The 20,060-nt window shown below is 43.3% G+C and overlaps 1 protein-coding gene across 1 annotated transcript in view; it reads left to right on the forward strand.

The window, feature by feature from the left end:
• Positions 1–170: 170 nt before the first annotated feature.
• Positions 171–20,060, forward strand: part of FBLN2 (fibulin 2) — a 78,298-nt gene continuing 58,408 nt past the window's right edge. The window contains exon 1 of the mRNA XM_074914005.1: positions 171–1,509. Within this exon, the coding sequence (XP_074770106.1) occupies positions 171–1,509 (1,339 nt within the window). The remainder of the gene's footprint in view (positions 1,510–20,060) is intronic.

Below are 20,060 nucleotides of genomic sequence, written 5' to 3' on the forward strand. Positions count from 1 at the left end.
GCGCTGAGTATAGTCTTTAACAGAGTTTTCTTTCATAACTCTAGGATCTATGAGAAAAGGTAACTCGGGAACACACTGCAGAGTCGGAGCTGAATCTACAGCCTTCTAGGAAAAATAAAATAAAATAAATGTGCAAGTTTGGACTGGAGCTATATTTGTTTGGGAAGACTATGGATAGGCACCAGAGCTGGCAGTGGAGCTGTCTGAATGCCCTCCTCCTTGCGCTGCTGTGGGCTGGCATTTCCCACGCACAGAGGGACTGCACGGGTGTGGAGTGCCAGCCTCTGGACAACTGCATCGAGGACGTGCTGGAGCCTGGTGAGTGCTGTGCCACGTGTCTGCAGCACGGCTGCACGTGTGAAGGCTACCAATACTATGACTGCGTCAACGTGGGCTTTATCAATGGCAAAGTACCCGAAGGGCAGTCTTACTTTGTGGACTTTGGGAGCACTGAGTGCTCGTGCCCTAAGGGAGGAGGCAAGATCAGCTGCCAGTTCATGCTGTGCCCAGAGTTGCCCCCAAACTGCATTGATGCGGTGGTGCCAGCTGATGGGTGTCCTCAGTGTGGGAGAATAGGCTGCCTCCATGAGGGCCAGAAGTACGTAGCAGGACACACTTTCCACATGCCCCCCTGCAAGGTTTGCCATTGCCCGAACGCTGGGGGTGAGCTGATGTGCTACCAGCTTCCAGATTGTAACACATTCGCCTTAAACACTGCAAGTCCAATAGATGCTGAAGACAGCGAACCGGAGAGGCACTACGATGATCCGTACAGCTACGATCAGGAGGCACCAGAAGGAGACAACACTCAGGTGGAGTCTCCCAAAAAATACAGGAGTTATTCAGCCCACCTAGAGCAAGAGAGCATCAGCCAAGAGCAAAGTGAGGATTATGACTACCTACCCGCCAGCATTGCTCCTTCAGCTTTGGCTCTGGCCAATCCGTACACTGAGGAGACGGCTGCACCGCTCACCACACCAGTGCCTAAGGCCTCCTCTGAAGTTCTCAGTGCCACAGAAAGAAGTGAGCGGAAGAGGGTGCCCCGCACCACTGCAGCATCCCTCCAGCAAGCAACACAAAAGGAAGCACCAGTAACCACCAGTGCTCCTCTGAAGCACAGAACAGCCACCACTGAGACACCCAAGCACCTGGAGGAACTGGAGAGGAGACCAAAGGGGAAGCAAGGGGACAAAGAGAGGCATGAGCAAGAAAGAGCCCCCCACTCTAAAATGAAAAAACATGCCAGAAAAGAAGACCCAGGGAACAGCATGTATCTAGGCTTGAAAGAGGTGAATTTAACAGAACCAAGTTGGCCAAAATCTGCCCATGAAACACACGACGGAAATGCTTTCCCCAAGGTAAAGTTCAGTGCAACAACCTCTCCTCCTGTTGCTCTAAAGGAAGACCGCAGTCAGTCATCCCAAAAGCAGTCACAGACGCTTTATCGTTACCATCCTGAGGAAGATGGGGACCCCAACTCCATTCACGCTAACCCCAGGTTACCAGAAGGTAAGAACTACTTCCAGTGTAGATGTCTAGGGAACATTTACTTATAATATTGGTGCATATCCACTGTTCTTTTCTTCTTACTGTTCCACGTGGGCATGTAATCAGGAAAAACTCCAGCTGCCTTCTTTCATCTCTTTAAGAAGATGGTTTGTATTTTCATTTGACATAATAGGTACCATCTCACTGTTGCCTACCTTGCTTTGATTTTGCAGACTGTGGATGGGGTTTTCTGGTATTTTAACTTTATTCCAGATGATGATTTGTTAAACTCTGACCTTTTCCTTCCATTACTTGCTTTTAATTTCTAATGTGATGTTAGAGAAACATCTTACAAGGATTTAATTAGTTATCTGCTCAGATCCTCCAGTTACCAACTGAATGTAATCACATTCGTAGTTTTTGTCTTTTGCTGGGGAGGAAGTGAAGCAGTTGTGCTTCTACTACGAAAATATTTACAGCGCTTGTTGTAATATTTATGCTATGGTTGAAAGGCTGTCTAAGCTCGTTAGTACAAGAACTTGATAGATACACTCAAATACCCCTGAGGACTAGTAGGAAGAAAAAGAACAGCCTCTTGCTTTGTGTTTTTTGGAGGCTGGAAGTTTATGATATTTATGATCAACTGTGGCAAGTGTACGTATTTCCCCTCTGCCTCTGGATTCTTCTTGACATCTGCAGTGGATGTTGATTATATGCTTTATGCAATGCTCATTACTGTAATGAATGCAAACTTCATCGCTATAAATTAGCACATATACATCCCATATTTCCAATTCATTTTTCATCAAATCAAGAGTAATATCTCCTTTCTCAAGATGCAGCACAAAATGATCTCATGAGACTCAGATGTATAATACTTGCAGTCTGAGTAGAGAATACTGATTACTCCCAAGCCAGTGATATTTCTTCCTGGGTTATCTAGGTAGCCCTTAAACATCTTGAGCTGTCTAGTCCATCTGCTCAAGAAGTTTAAGGCATATAGGAGGAGAGCAGATTTGGAGCTGAAACTCTAGGTCCTAATACAAACAGCACCTCATGACTGTTTACCAAACAAAAGATGTATGAGGTCTGTGAATGGAGATGCTAGCCTTTTTCACACAGAATCACAGAATCGTCTAGGCTGGGAAAGACCTTGAAGATCATCCAGTCCAACCATGAACCTCACACTGACAGTTCCCAACTACACCAGATCCCTCAGCTCTATGTCGACTCTTTAACCCCTCCAGGGGTGGGGACTCTACCACCACCCTGGGCAGCCCATTCCAATGCCCAGCAACCCCTTCTGGAAAGAAATGCTTCCTAATAACTAGTCTAAACCTTCCCTGGTGCAACCTGAGGCCATTACCTCTTGTCCTATAGCTTACTACTTAGTTAAAGAGACTCATCCCCAGCTCTCTGCAGCCTCCTTTCAGGTAGTTGTAGAGGGTGATAAGGTCTCCCCTCAGCCTCCTCTTCTCCAGACTAAACAACCTCAGTTCCCTCAGCCGTTCCTCGTACGACATGTGCTCCAGGCCTTTCACCAGCTTCCTTGCCCTTTCTTTCACTTCCACTTATGTTTTTATTGTAAATGCTGACCTCATAATTAGTGATAAGAGGTATAATCTGAGTTGGACCTTGACTTCTTGATTTCACCAAAACAGTGCTCTAGAAACCAGTCTTACCTGGAGAACCTCACTGCATTCTAGGAGTATACCAGGAGCAGTGTTTGAACACCACTGTCTTGAAATAAGAGAACTTTAACTGAGCACACATACCATCCAGAGGGATTCCATTAGGAGGTGTCGACTTTCAAAGGTGATTTAATAGATAGTTAATGTGCTCCAAGCCTTACCTCTATGCTGCTTCTCTTCACAGACACCTGTTGTATTTTACTTCTAGCCCCTTTTGTTATGTGAAGGATGAATCAAACAGGGGTCAATCCAGTTTGTGTAACCTGAATAAGACAATCTGTCCATAACACCTTCATTTGCTCTATACAAATGCAGGTGGCAAAAAGCATCTGCCTACATGGTGCACGGAGTTCATCAGCAGTCAGATTTTATGCTGCTTAGTACTACCATGCAGTTTAAGCGCGAAGCTCTTCCCTTACATTTGTTGCAGCATACCACAAAATCTGATCTGAGCTGTGCATGAAGGCTGTGCATAATACATGGGTCCGAGTTAGGACCAATATGCAATTCTCCATGTTCTGATGTAACTTAAAAACTGTCTATTTAAAATTAAATTCCCTTTTTTTTTTTTTTTTTTTTCCCCCCTTCAAAAAGGAAAGATGGGTGGAGCATCCTGGAATTTTCAATGAGAGGGTTCATAAAATCCTTTTGGAGTGCAAGTGTTTAGCAGCAGAGCTAACTACTACATTTTAGAGTATCCTTGGGTGATTTCCAATCTGTGATTCCTGGAAACTGCTTGGCTGAGACAGGTCTGGCTGGAGTCTGGATTAGGTCGGGATGCCTGTTGGATAGGAGCAAAATGTAATGGATGGCATGTCAGGCATGAATTGTCTAGCCTACAGAAGCAGGCTTGGAAATCACTGGATGACGTTTTTGCCTTAGCTGAGAGATAGATAGATAATTTCCTTTAAATATTGTAGAGGTAGAAATGAAAATAAATAGCCCTTGGCAACACAGCGCAGTGCTGAGGCTGCTGGTTCTCTGGCCCACAGAGTTGCTGCACGTCCCGGGAGTGAGAGCCAGTGGCTGCACCCTGTGCATCACCCCGCAGCTGCTGGCAAGTGGGGCCTGGCCAGGTAGACCCTGTTTCCCCGTCTGCTCCACCATTCCCATTAGGAATAGCTGGTGGAAGCAGATCTGTACAGGCTGTAAAGGAACTACAGAACATGTCCAGAAGAGAGGAATCTCCCTTGAGATGGCTAGCACCAGCACTCGTGCCTAGGGACTGCTGTATTTACACTTGTTTTGTTGTTTTAATTGATGTGGTTGTGACTCATGTGAGTAGATCCACACGTTTCAAGTAATAAAACACATCTTCTGTCTCTTTGACTCCTGAGAAAGTGATAGAGGGTGAGTGAAGGTATTTGTCAGACCTGAAAGAAAAATTAATTTTGCCTTCAGATATAGACTGAGAACATAAATTTTGTGCATGTATTTCCACCTGTAAAATGGCATAGTTTACCAGAATTGCCAATAACTTTCTATATGTAAGAATCAGCAGCATGATGTAAACTCTGTCAATCACCTCATTTTTAAAACCTGTGAGGCCATTTTGCTGTTTCCTAATGAGGCTGCCATTCTTCCAGGGGGGTGGCGCCACACCTCTGAGTGCAGTTGGGCTTTTTCTTGGAGGCTGCACACGGGCAGCCCCGAGACCATGTTGAGGTGCTGTCCAGCCCTTTGGGGTGTGACATGAGCCAGCCCTCAGGTGGGCACAGAGTCACTCATGTCCCAAACCAGCGGGTGCTCCCAGGCCGCCGGCCGCACCCTGCCCTGCCCATGGGCGCCCAGCATCCGCGAGCAGGGGTTGTGCTGGACCAGCTCTCAGGAGGGTGCTGCGGGGTGCAGAGGCCATTGCTCGCAGTGCGGGGAGGGCATTTTGGCTGCTGTGAACACTGTGATTGCAGAGGGTGGCAGTGCGCAGGAAAGGTGCATGCAGCCCCAGGGGCTGGAGGTGACCGTGCCTTTCCAGCAGCAGCTGCCTCAGAGCAGAGCTGGCTTACGGGATTGTTTGGAGTTTTTGCACTTAATTGAGTTTTCCTGGTTTTCTCATCAGCTGGTGTATGGGGATGGATTTTCTTTATTTTGTGTTTTTCCTTCCATGAAATCATCAATGTGGTTATTAACATTTCATCTTAATTGATTTTCTTCTGGAAACATATATTTATTTAAGTCCTGGAGTGATGCATTTTTGTGAAAGTAGGGATATTTGACATTTTAAAACTTTTTTTTGTCTTTCTCTCCAGAGTTTAGAAAAGTATAGGAGGCTTCACAGAAGCATTTGCTGCCACTAAAAATTCAGCCCAACTTAGATGACTATTGCATTTGTTCTTCCTATTAGCTGTATCCTGGCACCAGAACTCAGCTGTGGTTGGATCCCTGATGCCTTTGGTTAAAAACTTGGCTTCATTACTTATATTTTATGTATCTCACTTTGGTTTTATATGTAGCTGAGTTTTCATCTCCCAAATCTCTGATGGCTCATATGTAATCTAATGGTGGAAACAATGTGGAGTACTTTGCTCTGGAAAGGTTAATTCTGTGTTTTGATTCTCCTTCTGCGCTTCGTTTTTCATCTGTGTTTCAGTACAACTCTGAGGCTGGCACACAGTTTTCACTGAGGCGCCGTCCCTGGCGAGGCTGCCCTGGGGTATGTGCTGAGCTCTGCCTGCCCGCAGACGGAAATAACTCTGCATCTGAAAAGCTGCTGTTGTTAGACACAAGCATATACAACGAGATGTAATATTGCACTGTATTTCGCATCAGCCAGCTAAGATGATCTCTTTAGCATCTTCACTCATGGACTCCAGTGAATTGCCGTTTGTTTGGGGAGTTCTTTCCTCTCCTTTTTTGGCTGCTCTGAGCTTTTCTGGACCAGCCGTTTTGCTGATTCTCTGGGTGCTGGGTGAGGCCAGGCCCTCACTGGTGGCTCTCTGGGGCAGCAGCAGCAGTCCTCACGGCCTCCAGGGAGGATGTGGGTGCTGCTGCCACCACAGAATTGAGTCCTGTTGCAAACCCACTGGTAAAACGGTGACTTTGGGGAGCGGGTTTCTCCATTTCCAAGATGGGAAGCGCAGCACCAGCTCTGCAGGGCTGTGTGAGACCAATGGATGCTCTCCTGCCTCTGCCTGGATGACTGCTGCTGGTGGTGGATCTCTGCCACCTTGTGCTCTGTGCCAGCCTGTAGCACTCCCTGCTGTGGAAACGTTTGTCTTTCAGTCCCTGTGTGAGTGCACTTGTCATAGATTCTGAATATAGACCGAAGAGCAACCTCCTTTGGCAACATACAGACCTATTGAAGTTTCTGTGGCAAATGCTGATTACTCCATTCCTAAAGGAACTGTAAGTGTAAAGTAGAGGCAATTACTCAGCTAAGAAAGTGTAAATTAAGTACTTTCACCAAGGGAAGGGATGAGATTGATGGAGACTATTCTCTTTATACAGTCTCTTTCCAAACATTGATCTTATCCTGTCATTTACTGCAAGAGCAGCAAACAGAGGGAGTTTTAATTTTTGTATTTCCTATTTCCTCATCCTAAAAATGCCCTGAACAGGGGAAGGTTGAATAAAATATCTTTAAAGATCTTACTGTCAAGTTTTGTTATGATTTTCCCCCTTTTCTCCATCTCCCTATGCTCTGCCAGTGGAGTGCTGTTTCTTGGATAAATGTAACTCAGGTAGAAAACAGCCTCATTGTGAATGTTTTATGATTTGCATTCTGGTTTTGGCAGGATGAATAGCAAATTGTGTCTAGCTGGAACCACTGTGTTTCAGGATGGAGGTGTTTTTCCACTTAAACTCATCCACGGTGGGGGTGGGGGGGTATTATGGTCGGTTTTAGAGATAAGGATAATTGCTCTCCAACTGAAGTAAATTGCACCAAGTAAATATTTGCAAGCCAAGATCAGTGGATATGAGAATGGCATTTATTGCATGTGAATCCTGATCGGCTAGGAGGAACTGGGAAGCTCTCTGGTAACTTCTAAGGATGTAGTTGAGATTTCAACCAACCCATCTGCTCCATGTTTGCTGCTATTGAGGCTCATGAAGAAAGACCTTGAATTTCTGAACTGAGGACAAACAGGAAACGAGATCCATAAAGCAGAGGGTTTCCCAGGCATTCCCTGAGCACACCAACCCTTCGTCCCTCCTGCTCTCACTGTAAAATGCACTGAAGGTGGGAGAATTCTATGGATGGTGCTTCAGAAACATATTTGCATTCTGGTTTTGGCAGGATGAATAGCACTTTTTATTTTTTGATACCAGGTGAAGTGTTCTTTCACATTTATTTGAATTACCTCAGGCTTAATCCTACGTCGTCTTGTTTGTCCCAGTTCTTTGCAACAGGAAGAAATCAGCTTTGAGCCCTCAAACTAGGATAACTGAGGAATAAAATTAAATCTCAGGAGAGTGGGGTGCAGGCCAAGTGTGAATCAGCATGAATTACAGCCCCAGGTGACATCGCTCAGTTGTCTCTTTGGTAGTTAAAGTTCTGAGATAGTGAGATTATAGAGGAATATAGTGTGAATGGGTATAAGGCAGCCTGAGATAGAAAGATGAAGTCTAAAATAATAGTAAAATCAATAAGTGTTTTAAGAGAGAACTGCAAAATAGATCTGTCTGTTCTGCCAAAATGGCATTCATACCTTATTAGAAGAAATGTTTCCTAATTAAAAAATACCGCGTGTGTGCGTGTGTGTGTGTGCGCTGATCCTCTCATGCTTCCAGTGCACAACCTCTTCCTGCGCCCCTTCCCTTGCTCACCTCCATGCTGTGACCCCAGCACCCATACCCAGCCACCCCTCCTTGTCCAGCCCCACGGGCCGGGTTGGTGGTGAAGCCATGAGCATCTCCTGCCAGGACCTCTCTCAGACCAGCTGGCAGGTTTGAGCTGCTGGGCCGCTGCCCACCAGCCCTGCTGACAGTGGACCCGTCCGTTCAAGTTTGTGCTTGAGCAGAGCATTGCAGGATGAAGCACGGCGGGATCTGCCCCCCTGCACGCGAGGTTTGGAAGGAAACCTGCAGTAGCCACCGCAGGTGTGTTTCCCTGTCTTTTTAGTTGTCTTCCTTCCAATATCTAAAAGTGTAAGCAGGGGCTGGGGTTGGACAGCAAGATGAAGGGAACCACTTGTGCAGGGATGGGCCCTTTCGGCACTTTCTGCTTTAACAAGACCAGTAATTTCAAGTGTGTGTGCACTAAGCACTGCTTGTGGCATAAATTTGTGAGCAAAGGATGCAAGGAAAACCAAAGCCTACCCCAGTGACACGGAGGAGCATATTCAGACTAATTGTGTGCAGACTGTGAAATAAACAGTAGCCAGAAATGTCAAATCTCCAGGCACTGGACTGCTAGATGTGGCCTGGCAGTTGCTCTCAGTGGATGCAGCACTAGGCCTGCATGAAGTCCTTTGAGCAGTCCCACTTGAGGAATTTGAACGCAGATCAGGAGGGCTGAGCTAGCCTGCCAGCCTGGGCATGTAGGCAGCAGCTGAATTGTGAGTATCCAGACTTGCCCTACCCAGAAGCACACTTCTGGGGTCAGTGCTGATGGTTTGGTGTTTGTGTCTAGGTGATCTCTCTGGACGTGTTGCTGCATGACTGCTGCGTGCCTGTTTGTGTTTTGGAAAATGTTATGGGTCAGACCACTGCTGCTGGTTTTCCAGCTGGCTGGGCTTCAGCATGCCTCTCAAAGCTGCAGGCTTTGAATTTGGAGCATTATTCTTTCTTTGCAAGAATCCCTCTGGTGAGCCCAAGCCTTCCTCACCACAGACCTGCTTCCATTATTCATCATGTGCAACTCCTTGCTAAAATGGAGATACTAACCACAGGTCACGAGCTCTTGATTAGCAATACTTTTGTGTCAGGCTTTTATGGTGCTGTTTTGGTCCTTAACTCTTGTACAGTATTTTAAATGGTACCTGTATATTGAACCAGGAGCTCATGATCTTTAGTTAGAGAGAATAGTTTAGAGGATCTTAAAGATGTGAAGATCTGTGAAGTGGTGCAAGCACAAGCCTGGTATGCAGAATGCCGAGTTTCAGTGCCATGCTTTACTAAAAACTATCTGTGTAACCTGTCATAGTCAGATGAATGCAGATTTTTAAGAGCCTAAAAAATTTACAGAAATGCTTAGGTCTCAAGGTCTTTTCTTTTTAAACCCCAGTACCTGTCAATCTAGTAATTAAAATGTTTGAGAAGGTGGCTCTCTGTCTTCCTGAGTTACCCATAAAATTAAGGTAACAGCTCCTCACTTCAGTGTGGTCTTACAGATGAGGCTCTGAATCACTGGGGACCATGGCAAGCAGGTACAACGTACAGTACAAGGTGGGACAAACATGTATGTTCCTTCAGATCTTGCTAGTCTTGCCTTCATTAAATACACCCTGAAGAGCCAGGTCTTTTTCCCAGCACCTGGTGCGATGATGTGGTGCAGTCAGATTTCCCATCCACTGATGGGGCATTTTATACACTGAGTTCTTTTTCCTGCAGCACAAGGACTATTACTCATGCAGTTGGCTGGAGCAGTTTTTTATAAGGAAATTCATTGTGTTAAGTGTTGGCACACAACACAGTGGGGAGGTGCAGAGAATGTTTGAAGAAAAAGTGAAACAGGATGAAACATTCACACCTGGCTGGGGAATGCTATTGGCAGTGTGGGTGTCCCATCCTGCCCTGGAGGAGCCCAAAACTTCTTGACGCTGGCACAAGCCCAAAAGGCAGTGTCTGCATGGGATGGGTTTCCCACAGTGACACTGAACACAGACGAGGTTTTTCAAATATCCTTAACTTCATGGGATTTAGTTACCAAGATAGTTTAAAACTTCTGTGTTGAAATAATAAATTCAACAGCAGTTGAGCATGTAACCTATGATGGCATCAAGATATTTTTGGAAACCCATCCCGCGTACCTATTTTGTAGAGGTAAACATCATCATTTGTGAAAAGTGAGCTCCATCCATGATTTGCAACAAGAACATTTGATCTCAATTCTGAAATTAAAACATGTTGGAGACAAACTATGGAAATAAGATGGGAGTTTTCTTGTACAAATTAACCACTTGAAAAGACAAGGCTGTTGGGCTCACCAGGTTTCTCAAGGCGACTGCATTTTTTGGTTATTTTTAGTATGTATCTGAGAGTACTTTTTTTTTGTATGCATGTTTGATACTTCTTCAGAAAACAGAATTTAAATGAGACTTCTTTGCAGTAGTGTTTGTAGTATTCTAATCAATCACTGAGGAATTAAAAATGACCCTGAATATAGCTTCTTGAAATACAAGTAGCAATTTCTGATCCAAATTTTGTGAGACAATAACCTTTTGAACAGTTTCAAATATGTAGGCCAAATAAATGTAGTTTTCTAGCATATGCTTACTCATGAAAGGATTTGTAATTTCATTACCCTGGGCCTCACAGCAAGCAATATCTCTTACCTCTTAGGGATTCTTAGGTAACAAGCCAGCAGTAATTGGAATTTTATAAAGATCCCCTTATGTGTGAGGAGGTTTTATGTTTTATTGACCATTCCCAGTCTGTCTGTGCTGTGCCTGAGATGACCAATGCTTTTCTAAAGCCACCAAAAAGTCCTAAACCACCATCCCGAAGCCCTGGTGTTGCTGGCATTAAGCCAAAGTCTGAGAGAGGGATGGGGAAAAAAGTAACTGTGCTATCTTTAGGACCAGGAAACCTCCACTTCACACTCTCCCCTCTTCTGCCTTTGCCTGGGGGGGCAGGGAGCTGCAGTGCCCCCCTGGAGCCCCTGTCTTTGCTCTGACACTCCATGTGGAGTGGCTGTGACTCGCCAAGCACATTAAAGTGAATGAATTTGTAAGCAGCAACATTACAGAGCCTCTGAGTCTGCAATTGTTCGCTGCCTGGAGGAACTGCTGGGTTTTACTCCCACCACCGGGGCGCGCTGATGGTGATGGTGCCTAATTAGGGGTAGCAGTTGCTAACGTGGACGCTCAGGGGTGTTAGAGGGAGGCAGCTGCTCCCTGCAGCCGGCCTTGGGCCAAGGTGGCTGTGCAGGCAGGGTGCTGAGGCTACGCATGCACTTGCCTGGCCCTACACGGCCTGGTCATGCTGTGTGTGGCTCTGACTGCAATTTATTTGACTCCATCATACACCAAAAGAAGGACCAATTTAGAAAAACACACAGAAAGTAATTCCTCCTCCCTTGTTGATATGAGTGCTGGTTGCTCTCGTTGCTGTTGTGAACTATAGGGATGCTGATTGTTTTGAAAAGGGCTCAGAGTTGTTTGACCATAGTTTGGCATTACGAAGTGCTAAAATGGTTCCAACAACTCTGGGTTTAAAACCTTTTAACAGTACAAGCAGTTGCATTGAAAGGGGAGGATTTGCATCAGTAACTTTTAAAAGATGTTATGGAAGTTAATGCTCTTATAAACTGTTGCTCTGTGTACAACATACTTCTTTAAAATAATGAAAAGCATCAAATGAAACCTCCTGGCCTCACTGTTATCATTCATAGGGCAAGTTACTGCTTGCATCTCCAGTGACCAGTGCTGCACAAGTAACAGGTTTGTACACCCTGTTGTATGCCTTTCCACTAAGGTTATTTGAACTGGGCACATGAGTAAGTCTCAGGGATAAGGTAAGTACTTAGGATAAGCTTTATTTTGTATGAGGTCACTATGCAGACATTTTATTTCAAGAAGAATAATTTGCACCTTCTCTCCTGTGTTAGCCATCTGTGCTGCACCTTTACCTTCCCTGATTTTTTTGGCTGTCACTAGACCTCACTGTGGAATTTCCTTCTCCTTATTTGCTGCGGGTCTCCTCCTCCCCTTCCTATAGCCCTGGAGGAGCTAACTTTTGTGGCTTTGCAATTAAGGAAATGTTTCTTTTAACCTGAAGTGAGCCCTTTGGGGCATGCTGATAGCTGCAGGTTGGAGGAGTGGCAGCCCCTGGCTGCTGCAATGGCTGTGGGTGGCTGCAGCCCAGCATGGGGCCTTGGTGGCCAAGCACAGGGACTTTGCAGCCTGGTGTGGCCACCGGACACCCGGGACCAGTACAGGAACTCTTCTGGGAGAGCTGCAGGAAGGAAATGGAGGAAGATGTGCCTCCAGGGGTGTAGGGAAGCCAGCAGGTTACCAGAAACCAAATAAACTGAAAAGGCAACTAAGTGCTCAGTGCAGGATCATTCAAAAAGGGACAGAAGAGTACCTGATGGGAGAAAATGGCGTTTGCCATGGATATCATACATATTCCAAGAAATTTTAAGCCAATTTTACACAATATATTCTGGTCTTAGTATGTCACCGACATGCTTTTGGTGTATTTTTCTGAATAATAAGCTCAATAGCACTGTGTGAGGGCTATGGACTGGCATTGAGTTGTAACAGCACTCACCTCCTCCTCATGTCCAGTGTGAGCAACAGCATCAGCTGTGTTTGGAGCAAGGGAGCTGGAGTTTGACTGGAGCTGGCTCACATGCAGAGAACAGAATTGAGAAGAAAATGAATGAGCTCTTGCAACAAGAACATCTGGCTGTACTTCAGTTTCCTTTTCTTCTCACCTCTCACTATTTATATGTTAGTTTCTGTCTGAGTTTTGAAAGACATTGTATGTGCTACTTACTGGAATACTCTTCTGAGCACAAGTTAAATTGATTAATATTACAGAGTCATACTTCTTGTGTGAAGTGGAGCATCAAAAGTGCTTCTTCTATTTGTATTCTGATTGAGACATCCTACAGGGACTTAGGAAATGATTATATTTTGCTGTCAGTGGTTTGTAACATAGAATTCATTATACTTAATACCAAACCTACTGTGTGCTGATAGCACATGGCATATGCAAAAGAAATTCCAGAAACACAAACCTTGCTTCACTGGGGAACAGAATTTCCTGAAAAGCAAACACTGAAAGGAAAAGGATGTCCTCCTCCAGCTAGATTAGCGTTGAAAGAAGATAGCCTTGTGTGACTAATGTAGGCATTGTGGTTTTGGGAAGACAGGTTTTGTAGAAGACTCATGTTCAAATTTGTCTAGTTTGTCATTAAAAAAGTAAAGTTTGTTACTGAAAACACATCTTTTTAATGCAAATGGAACTTACTATATATAATGGTCATTTCTTATGACTCTTTCCATAAGGTTAAAAAGCTCTTTTGCATTGAACAAGCAGAATGGTAAACTTTTAGCAGGTTTAATGGTGTTTAAAAAGCCCCTTTTAAAAATAATGATTCTGATAAAACAACAGGAGGAGGACTTCTAGATAAGAATATGAAGTCAATCCATTATCTGCTTGGTGGCATGGAAAGCCTTACACCCACCCAACAACTCTGCCAAATGCTGTCAGTATTTGGCTATCAAACTCTCAGTTGATGGCTATTTCTCTCTGAAGTTCAAGTAGACCCAATTGTAATTCTTCAGCTACCTCTATAAAACATCTTGTTTATGGCCTAAAAGCAGCTGAAGATTAGTATAGTTTTCCCTCTTATCCAAGAATTCTTCCTCTGCAATGTGCATTAATTTTCCTTGTGTTGGAATTGCCTTGCATGAAACTACTAGTACTTTTCATTTCCAGCTTCAAAACTACAGTATTCTAGCCAAATTATTTTGTAAGAGATTTACTCTGAGGAGCTGTTTTCACTGAAGATAACATACTTAAGTAATGTCTCGTGTAATGATAAAATGTGTACTTTTACTGGTTCTGAATCAAATTTGATAAGCATTGTCTTAACTCATGACACTGAAATAAAAAGAAAAGTATAGTAAACATCAGTGATGACTAGGTTTTACATTAGCAGGTTATTAGAAGTTTCATTTCAATCGGTTTGAATTGACTGTGGTCACAAACAAATTGTGGGTTTGCTTGTATCTTTTAAGTGAGGTGGAGGATAAATATGGAAACTTTCCAAATTCTTGTGCACTGGTCTCAGAAGTTTTGGTTGGTGCATTAAACTAATGAATGTGCTTTACATATGTTCTTGAAAGGCAGGTTTTTGTCTTGCTTGGCCTATGGCCCCGGGAAGCAATTTTCCTTGTAGTGTCTGCACTCTTTCTCCTTTGTTCTTGGCCCCAGGGGCAAGAAGAGCAGGTTTGTACTGTGGCATTACCGGGAATCCGTTGTAGGACGGGCAGGGACTCTCATTGCCTTGGTATTAGGTGAAACTAACAATTCATATGAAAAAAGATATACTGCTGGTTTTCTTATTATTGATTAATTTAACCAACCAGTTAGAATGAATAGGAGCTTTTGGAGTCAACCAGTTATATTTGCTTTCCAGTGTGAATAATTTTGTATGCTGAAACATTCTGGCATGTGGCAGAGAGGTGAGTTTAGGCTTAATATTTATGCTCACATTCCTGTACTAAGGTTAAATGAGTTTAATACTTTGGGGCTGAACTAAGCATCCTTTAACCTTCAGTCCTGAGTCCCCATTCTCACTTTGGTGAGTGCTGACCTTGCAAAATGCCAGCGCAGTCTGGCAGAGCAAGCAGCGTGTGTAAGGTAACGTCAGTGGCTTTGAATGTGGACGCTTCATCAACACTGCTGTTTGTCTGCACCCCTTTAAACTATGGGATCTGACCTTTATTAAGTAATATTAAAGACCCATTTTGGTATGGTGAACAGCTTTACATAGTCTTGAAATCTGACCCTGATATTTCAAGATTGCTCACTGTTATTCAGCTTTTAAATGGAGTCAGTAACATTTCATGAAAGACTTTGAAGGTCAGATCCTGTCCTGTCAATGCCATATTAACTCCATTAGTTTCAGTAAGGTATACACTCATTTTAGCTGTATTGCTTCCTCCTGTATTACTTTAAAATGGTAAAGGGCAACAGTTAAGCATTAGAAATTCTAAAAATTAAATGCTGTCTTTAAGAAAGAACTCCTTACACCTCACGTGAACATACAACTGTTGGTCTCACTTCACAAAGCTTTCCTTGCAGTCATTAAAAAATTGTTATATTTTTTGGTCAGGCTCCAATTCCTCTCCCAGATCTTACAGTTAATTTATAGTAAATGAATACCTCATAAAATGTATGATCATTATACAATTACATTATTACAGCCATTTGTCTTTTTGTTTGTAAATTCCACCAATCGAATGTCTGGGTAATGGATGTTAATGGAGATGCAGTCAATAGCACTGACAGGGTCCACAGCACCACACAGTGCTGAGGGTCATGAATGAGCCCCTATTCCCATGACAGGCAGGAAGGGGCTTGGTGCCTACTGATCCGGCATCACACACCACATTCCTTTAGGAAAAAAGAACTGGTGTTGATCGATGAATATGCTTCCCCCATCCATGCCCATATAATAGAACTGAGATTCACAGTGCTGTGTTTCAGATGTGACACAGAAACATCCAGACTCCCCCAGGGAGTTAATCCTGCACCTCAGCATAAGTATCTGGATTATGGTCAGTTTTGTAGATGAGTATCGTTCTGTCTTTCAGATATTAGAGGGAGACCAATTAATTATTTTGCTACTCTATAAACCCAGAGTAATTACACTATGTCTTAAATATGTTAGTATGAGACTTGTCCTTGTGCACTGCCTTCATACTAGGTCAGAATACTGATGTTCTGGGAGAAAATCTTGGTTTACTTTGGTCCAGTTGCAGTACAGGTAAGCCTTGGTACTAGCAAAGAAATCTTCACAGCACTTTCATATTTTATATTCTTTATGGCAAGGAATGAAAAAAATATATGTATGCTGCAAGATTAAGAAATTAGTCCATTTCCTGGAAGACCGGAGGACCACACTGCTGAAATGGTGATTGATTCTATTCTCAAAGATGAACTAGAGAATTTTTCTAAACCCAACTTGTTTGTTTTGGCTGGCTGTTTGCTGCCACCTTGCTGAGATTTTTCTTTTGCTGCTTGAATCAGCTCCACACTATTCAGAACCTGAAAACTGCCAAAGCTGATGACAAATAAGAAGGAGCAAGTGTTGGTGCAGTGGAAGGAGAATGCAAGTTAGCAACAGGTGTTAAGACGACCACATTTCTGGTGTTGTAGCCCATGCCACACGGTGCCATGGGTATGTGTGTTTGCCCTACCTGTTCGTATTCCCAAGAACGGAAAGCAGATTATCTGCTTTCATAACCTGTCTTCTCTCTGATGCTCTGCTAGTTCTAGCGGTACAGTGCAGGTTTGTTCAGCAGTGCCTCTCATGGGACTGAAAAGGTAAAGTTCAGGCTTTGTCTGTGCTGTATCTTGATCTAATTAGGAGAGGACACTACATGCTGGCTCCTGCAGACCAGTTTCAGGGCTTGTTTGTGCATGCAGCTGATGGAGAGTAAGGAGACAGCTATACCTGCATGAATAGATGTGCAGGCTGAGCTATAGTATAGAATTTAAAGTTGGTGTTCATTACAGAATTTACACACAGAGAGCATGCAGGATGAATGCGTAAATACAGCCAACACTGATGTACAGATTGTGTGTGTTTCTGTTGGGTATCAAAAGCCTTAAAAAAGGCACAAAGTAACTTCCAGCTGTGTGTTGGGGAGCTGTGTGATAAGACTAGAAATTTATTTATTTCATTTGCCACCTTCTTTTTTACTCCCTGGAAGGTACATTTGCTTACTAACTTTCAAACTGTCGAGCATCTTTTAACTAATTGTGTATACTTAAAAAAACTCTAAAATGTTTCCTAATGTTCTCTGAAATGCTTCCTAATGTTCTCTGAATCAGTCTGTCAAGCAGGGGAGACTTCAGTTCTGCAACAGTGATGTCCATTGCCACAATTTATGTAATTGAATATAGAAGTTTTCTAAGTAGGAGTTTATAGGTGGTAAAATTACCCCACAGGTTTACACGGTGCTATGGGAATGCTTGCCAGCTCAATGTAAAGACTTAGTATATAGGCAGACAGAAACTTTATTCATGTCCTTTAAAAGTGCAGTGCTGCAGAGAGCCCCATGGGTTTTGTAGCTGCAGGTGAAGCCATACGGCAAAGTATCCCTAGTGAAATAAGGAGTGTTTGCTTGGGTAACTGAGTTGAGCCCCAAGGCTTAGAAAATCCTCAAAGTAATGCAAAGTAGGTCCCGGTTTGCAAAACCAACAGAACACAGCAAATGCATTTCTAACTGTAGCTTAATAACAAGAATATGTAAGCAGACTTCACCTGGTTTCACACTTAACTGCAACATTTCTTGCAGCTCAGACTTGCCTGGCTTTTTCTTCCGTAAATTAATTAGTTTGACAAATGATTAATTTGACAAATTTTTGCCTTTTGTAGCAAGTCATGTTCAGAAAATGGAAGACTGAAAATCTAGTATGCAGGAAAGGTGCTTGCCAAGTGTTGTGCCACGCATGCTTCTAAAGGAGACTAATAAGCAATTTCCAGTGTGGAAATGTGTGCCTTGGACATCACCTACAAAATTAAGGAAGGAGTGCTGAATCCTACAACTTGTTTCGAATAATATGATATTAGAGATTATTTGTAAGGTTCCATCTCCCAGAGTCACGTGGCTGCCCCACAAAAAATTACCTTTCATTTAAAAGATTTTTATTTTTTTTTAAAGTAGGAGAGCCACAGAGTCTTCCTTAAAGAGAAAAACTCAGTCTCAAGTGTTTAAAAACAAACAAACCAACCCCGCCCCACCTGCTAAACAGCAAGTTACAAGATTTCAAATATGTGTATGTTTCTGCTCAGCCCCTCTTGCAGTCCTTGCTCTGTGGGCATGGGGGGGTCTGTGAGCATCTCTCCTGGTGTGCAACTGGAGCACATTCATAGGAAGGTCACTGCAGCAAGGAGGAATCAAAGAAAATCCAGGCAAATTTGGAGTGTAAGAGCCAAATTAAGGCATTTCTCTTGTGGAGACCCACAGAAATCACTAAAGAGGGGAAAAGGAGCCTTGCTGAAAATTTCAGCAAGGGAAGGGAGATTAGCAGACAGGTATGTCCTACTTTGTCACACACCACGAGCTGTTAGAGGAGTGGGTGGTGGGGTGGGCTTGGTATTTTTTCTATTTTACTTTCAACCTGGAGGCGGCTAAATAGGAATGTTTTAAAATAGTATCATGGTTGCCATAGATACTTGACTAAATTTGAAAATAGAGGTCTGGACCAAGCTTTTAGTTTGTCCGCCAAAGCAAAACTTGGACCTGAGTGATGAAACCTGAGTAGGTTTGAGGAGTCATGCCGAAGCTTGCGTTGCCACAGTCAGTGATTCAGCCGCGATGCAGAGGATGTGGATGTGTTTGATGTCACTGAGAAGCTCCAGCAAGGGTTCACATGGGCCTGGAGACTCTGGGAAGGGAAAAATCCTTCATGCTTCAAACGTTTTCCTCCTTTTTTTGCCCCAGGAGGTCTGTAAAGCTCGGAAAAATGCCATGGAATGCTGCTTTCCTGGGACTGGTTTTGATTTTTATTTTTTAAGTGTTACTTTGCAAGAAAGCAGCAGCAAATTTAAAGTAGTTCAGCTGGATAAAAGCATCCTTTTAAGGTAAATTCAGTTTATTTGTCCCAGGAATGTGTGGCAAATGTGTGTCTAATTACAGATAAGGCAACTAAGCCTTTCATCTTCTTTCAGTGAAAAAGAATCTGCAAATAAAGTGGAAAATGTCTTGGTGAAATGTCTGAAGATCTTTTCAAGGATTGGTTATCACAAATGAGTCCCACTTAAGGGAACTGGAAATGTTTCACCCTGTTCCTCTGCTTTGTGGTGTCTTTGGATGTATTGGGACAATTTCAGCTGACAAGTGGAAAACCCTCAGTCTGAGATAAAAATATGTCGTTCTGCCTTTGGGGGTTTCTAGTTTCATCTGTCCTTTTTTAGATGGGGAGGGCAAATCGCTATGGGTCTGGTGAATGGGACAGAGATGCACAGAATACGGTTGAGTGGCCTGAAAAGTGCATACTTAATGTTGTGTCGAATTTCGTCTCCAATTTCGTGCTCAGTAGGTGGCGGAGAATTAGTACTTAATTACTTGCAGGCTGTGGACAACAACCAGCCCCCTTAAACTGTTTACATTTCTGGATAAGGCTGGAGCTGAATCTTCTTTGTGGTTCAGTCTTTCTCAGAATCTGTGGAAGACTTTATAGAGCTTGTTTATCCTTTATACCATATACTGGGATAAATGTTTGTTCCCAAAGAGCTTTTATCTATTAAAAAAACACCCCTGTTCATCCATGTCTATATCACATTATGTATGATAAATCTGATTTATACCATTCAACTTCCCAGCTTGTGAAAAGGCACAGTCTGTTGTTCAAGAGGCTTGTGCAATTGTGGGAGTTCATAACTGAGCAGAAAATCAGATCCAAGTCTTAAAGGTGGAGCTGGAACTCTAGACTTGCTTGGATACAAGGAATTACATCTAGCAAACATCACTTGAATAAAACATTAATTTCCCATTAAAAAACATTATCTTGCTCTGATAATTGTTCCTGTTTTGAGTAATCCTCGTTTCCTGCATATCTCTGGTGACTCATCACGGCAGAGTTCTCAACCATTCTGCTTTGCAGATGCTCTCAAGCTGTCTATTCCCGATCTGACTCAGCTTCTTTATCATCAGCATCTTCTCTAGTTGCTATTGTGTTGTGAAAATGTATGCCTCGCTAAGGACTTCATTCTCCTTCCAGCTTAAAAATGACTGGCACTGTTGGCTACACTTTTAAATTTAACTCAAGTTTTAAAAAAGTTTTGGGTTAAAAATTCACTTTTCATGTTTTCAGGTTGTCTAAAGTCTTGAATCTGCAGCTGAGAAGCCCAGATTGCAAAAATGTATGCCTCCAAGTCCTTATCGCTATCTAAAATGGGAACAAATCTTCCTTTCAGATTTTCTGCAAGTAACTTGCCAGTATAACAAATTCCCAGTGTCATCTGTCTATAGCTTCAATTAAACTTTACTTTAAGGGGTTAAAGGAGATGGGTGGTGCATGGGTCTGTATGGA

The sequence above is a fragment of the Athene noctua genome, chromosome 10, assembly GCF_965140245.1.
Source record: "Athene noctua chromosome 10, bAthNoc1.hap1.1, whole genome shotgun sequence".
NCBI classification, from domain to species: Eukaryota; Metazoa; Chordata; class Aves; order Strigiformes; family Strigidae; genus Athene; species Athene noctua.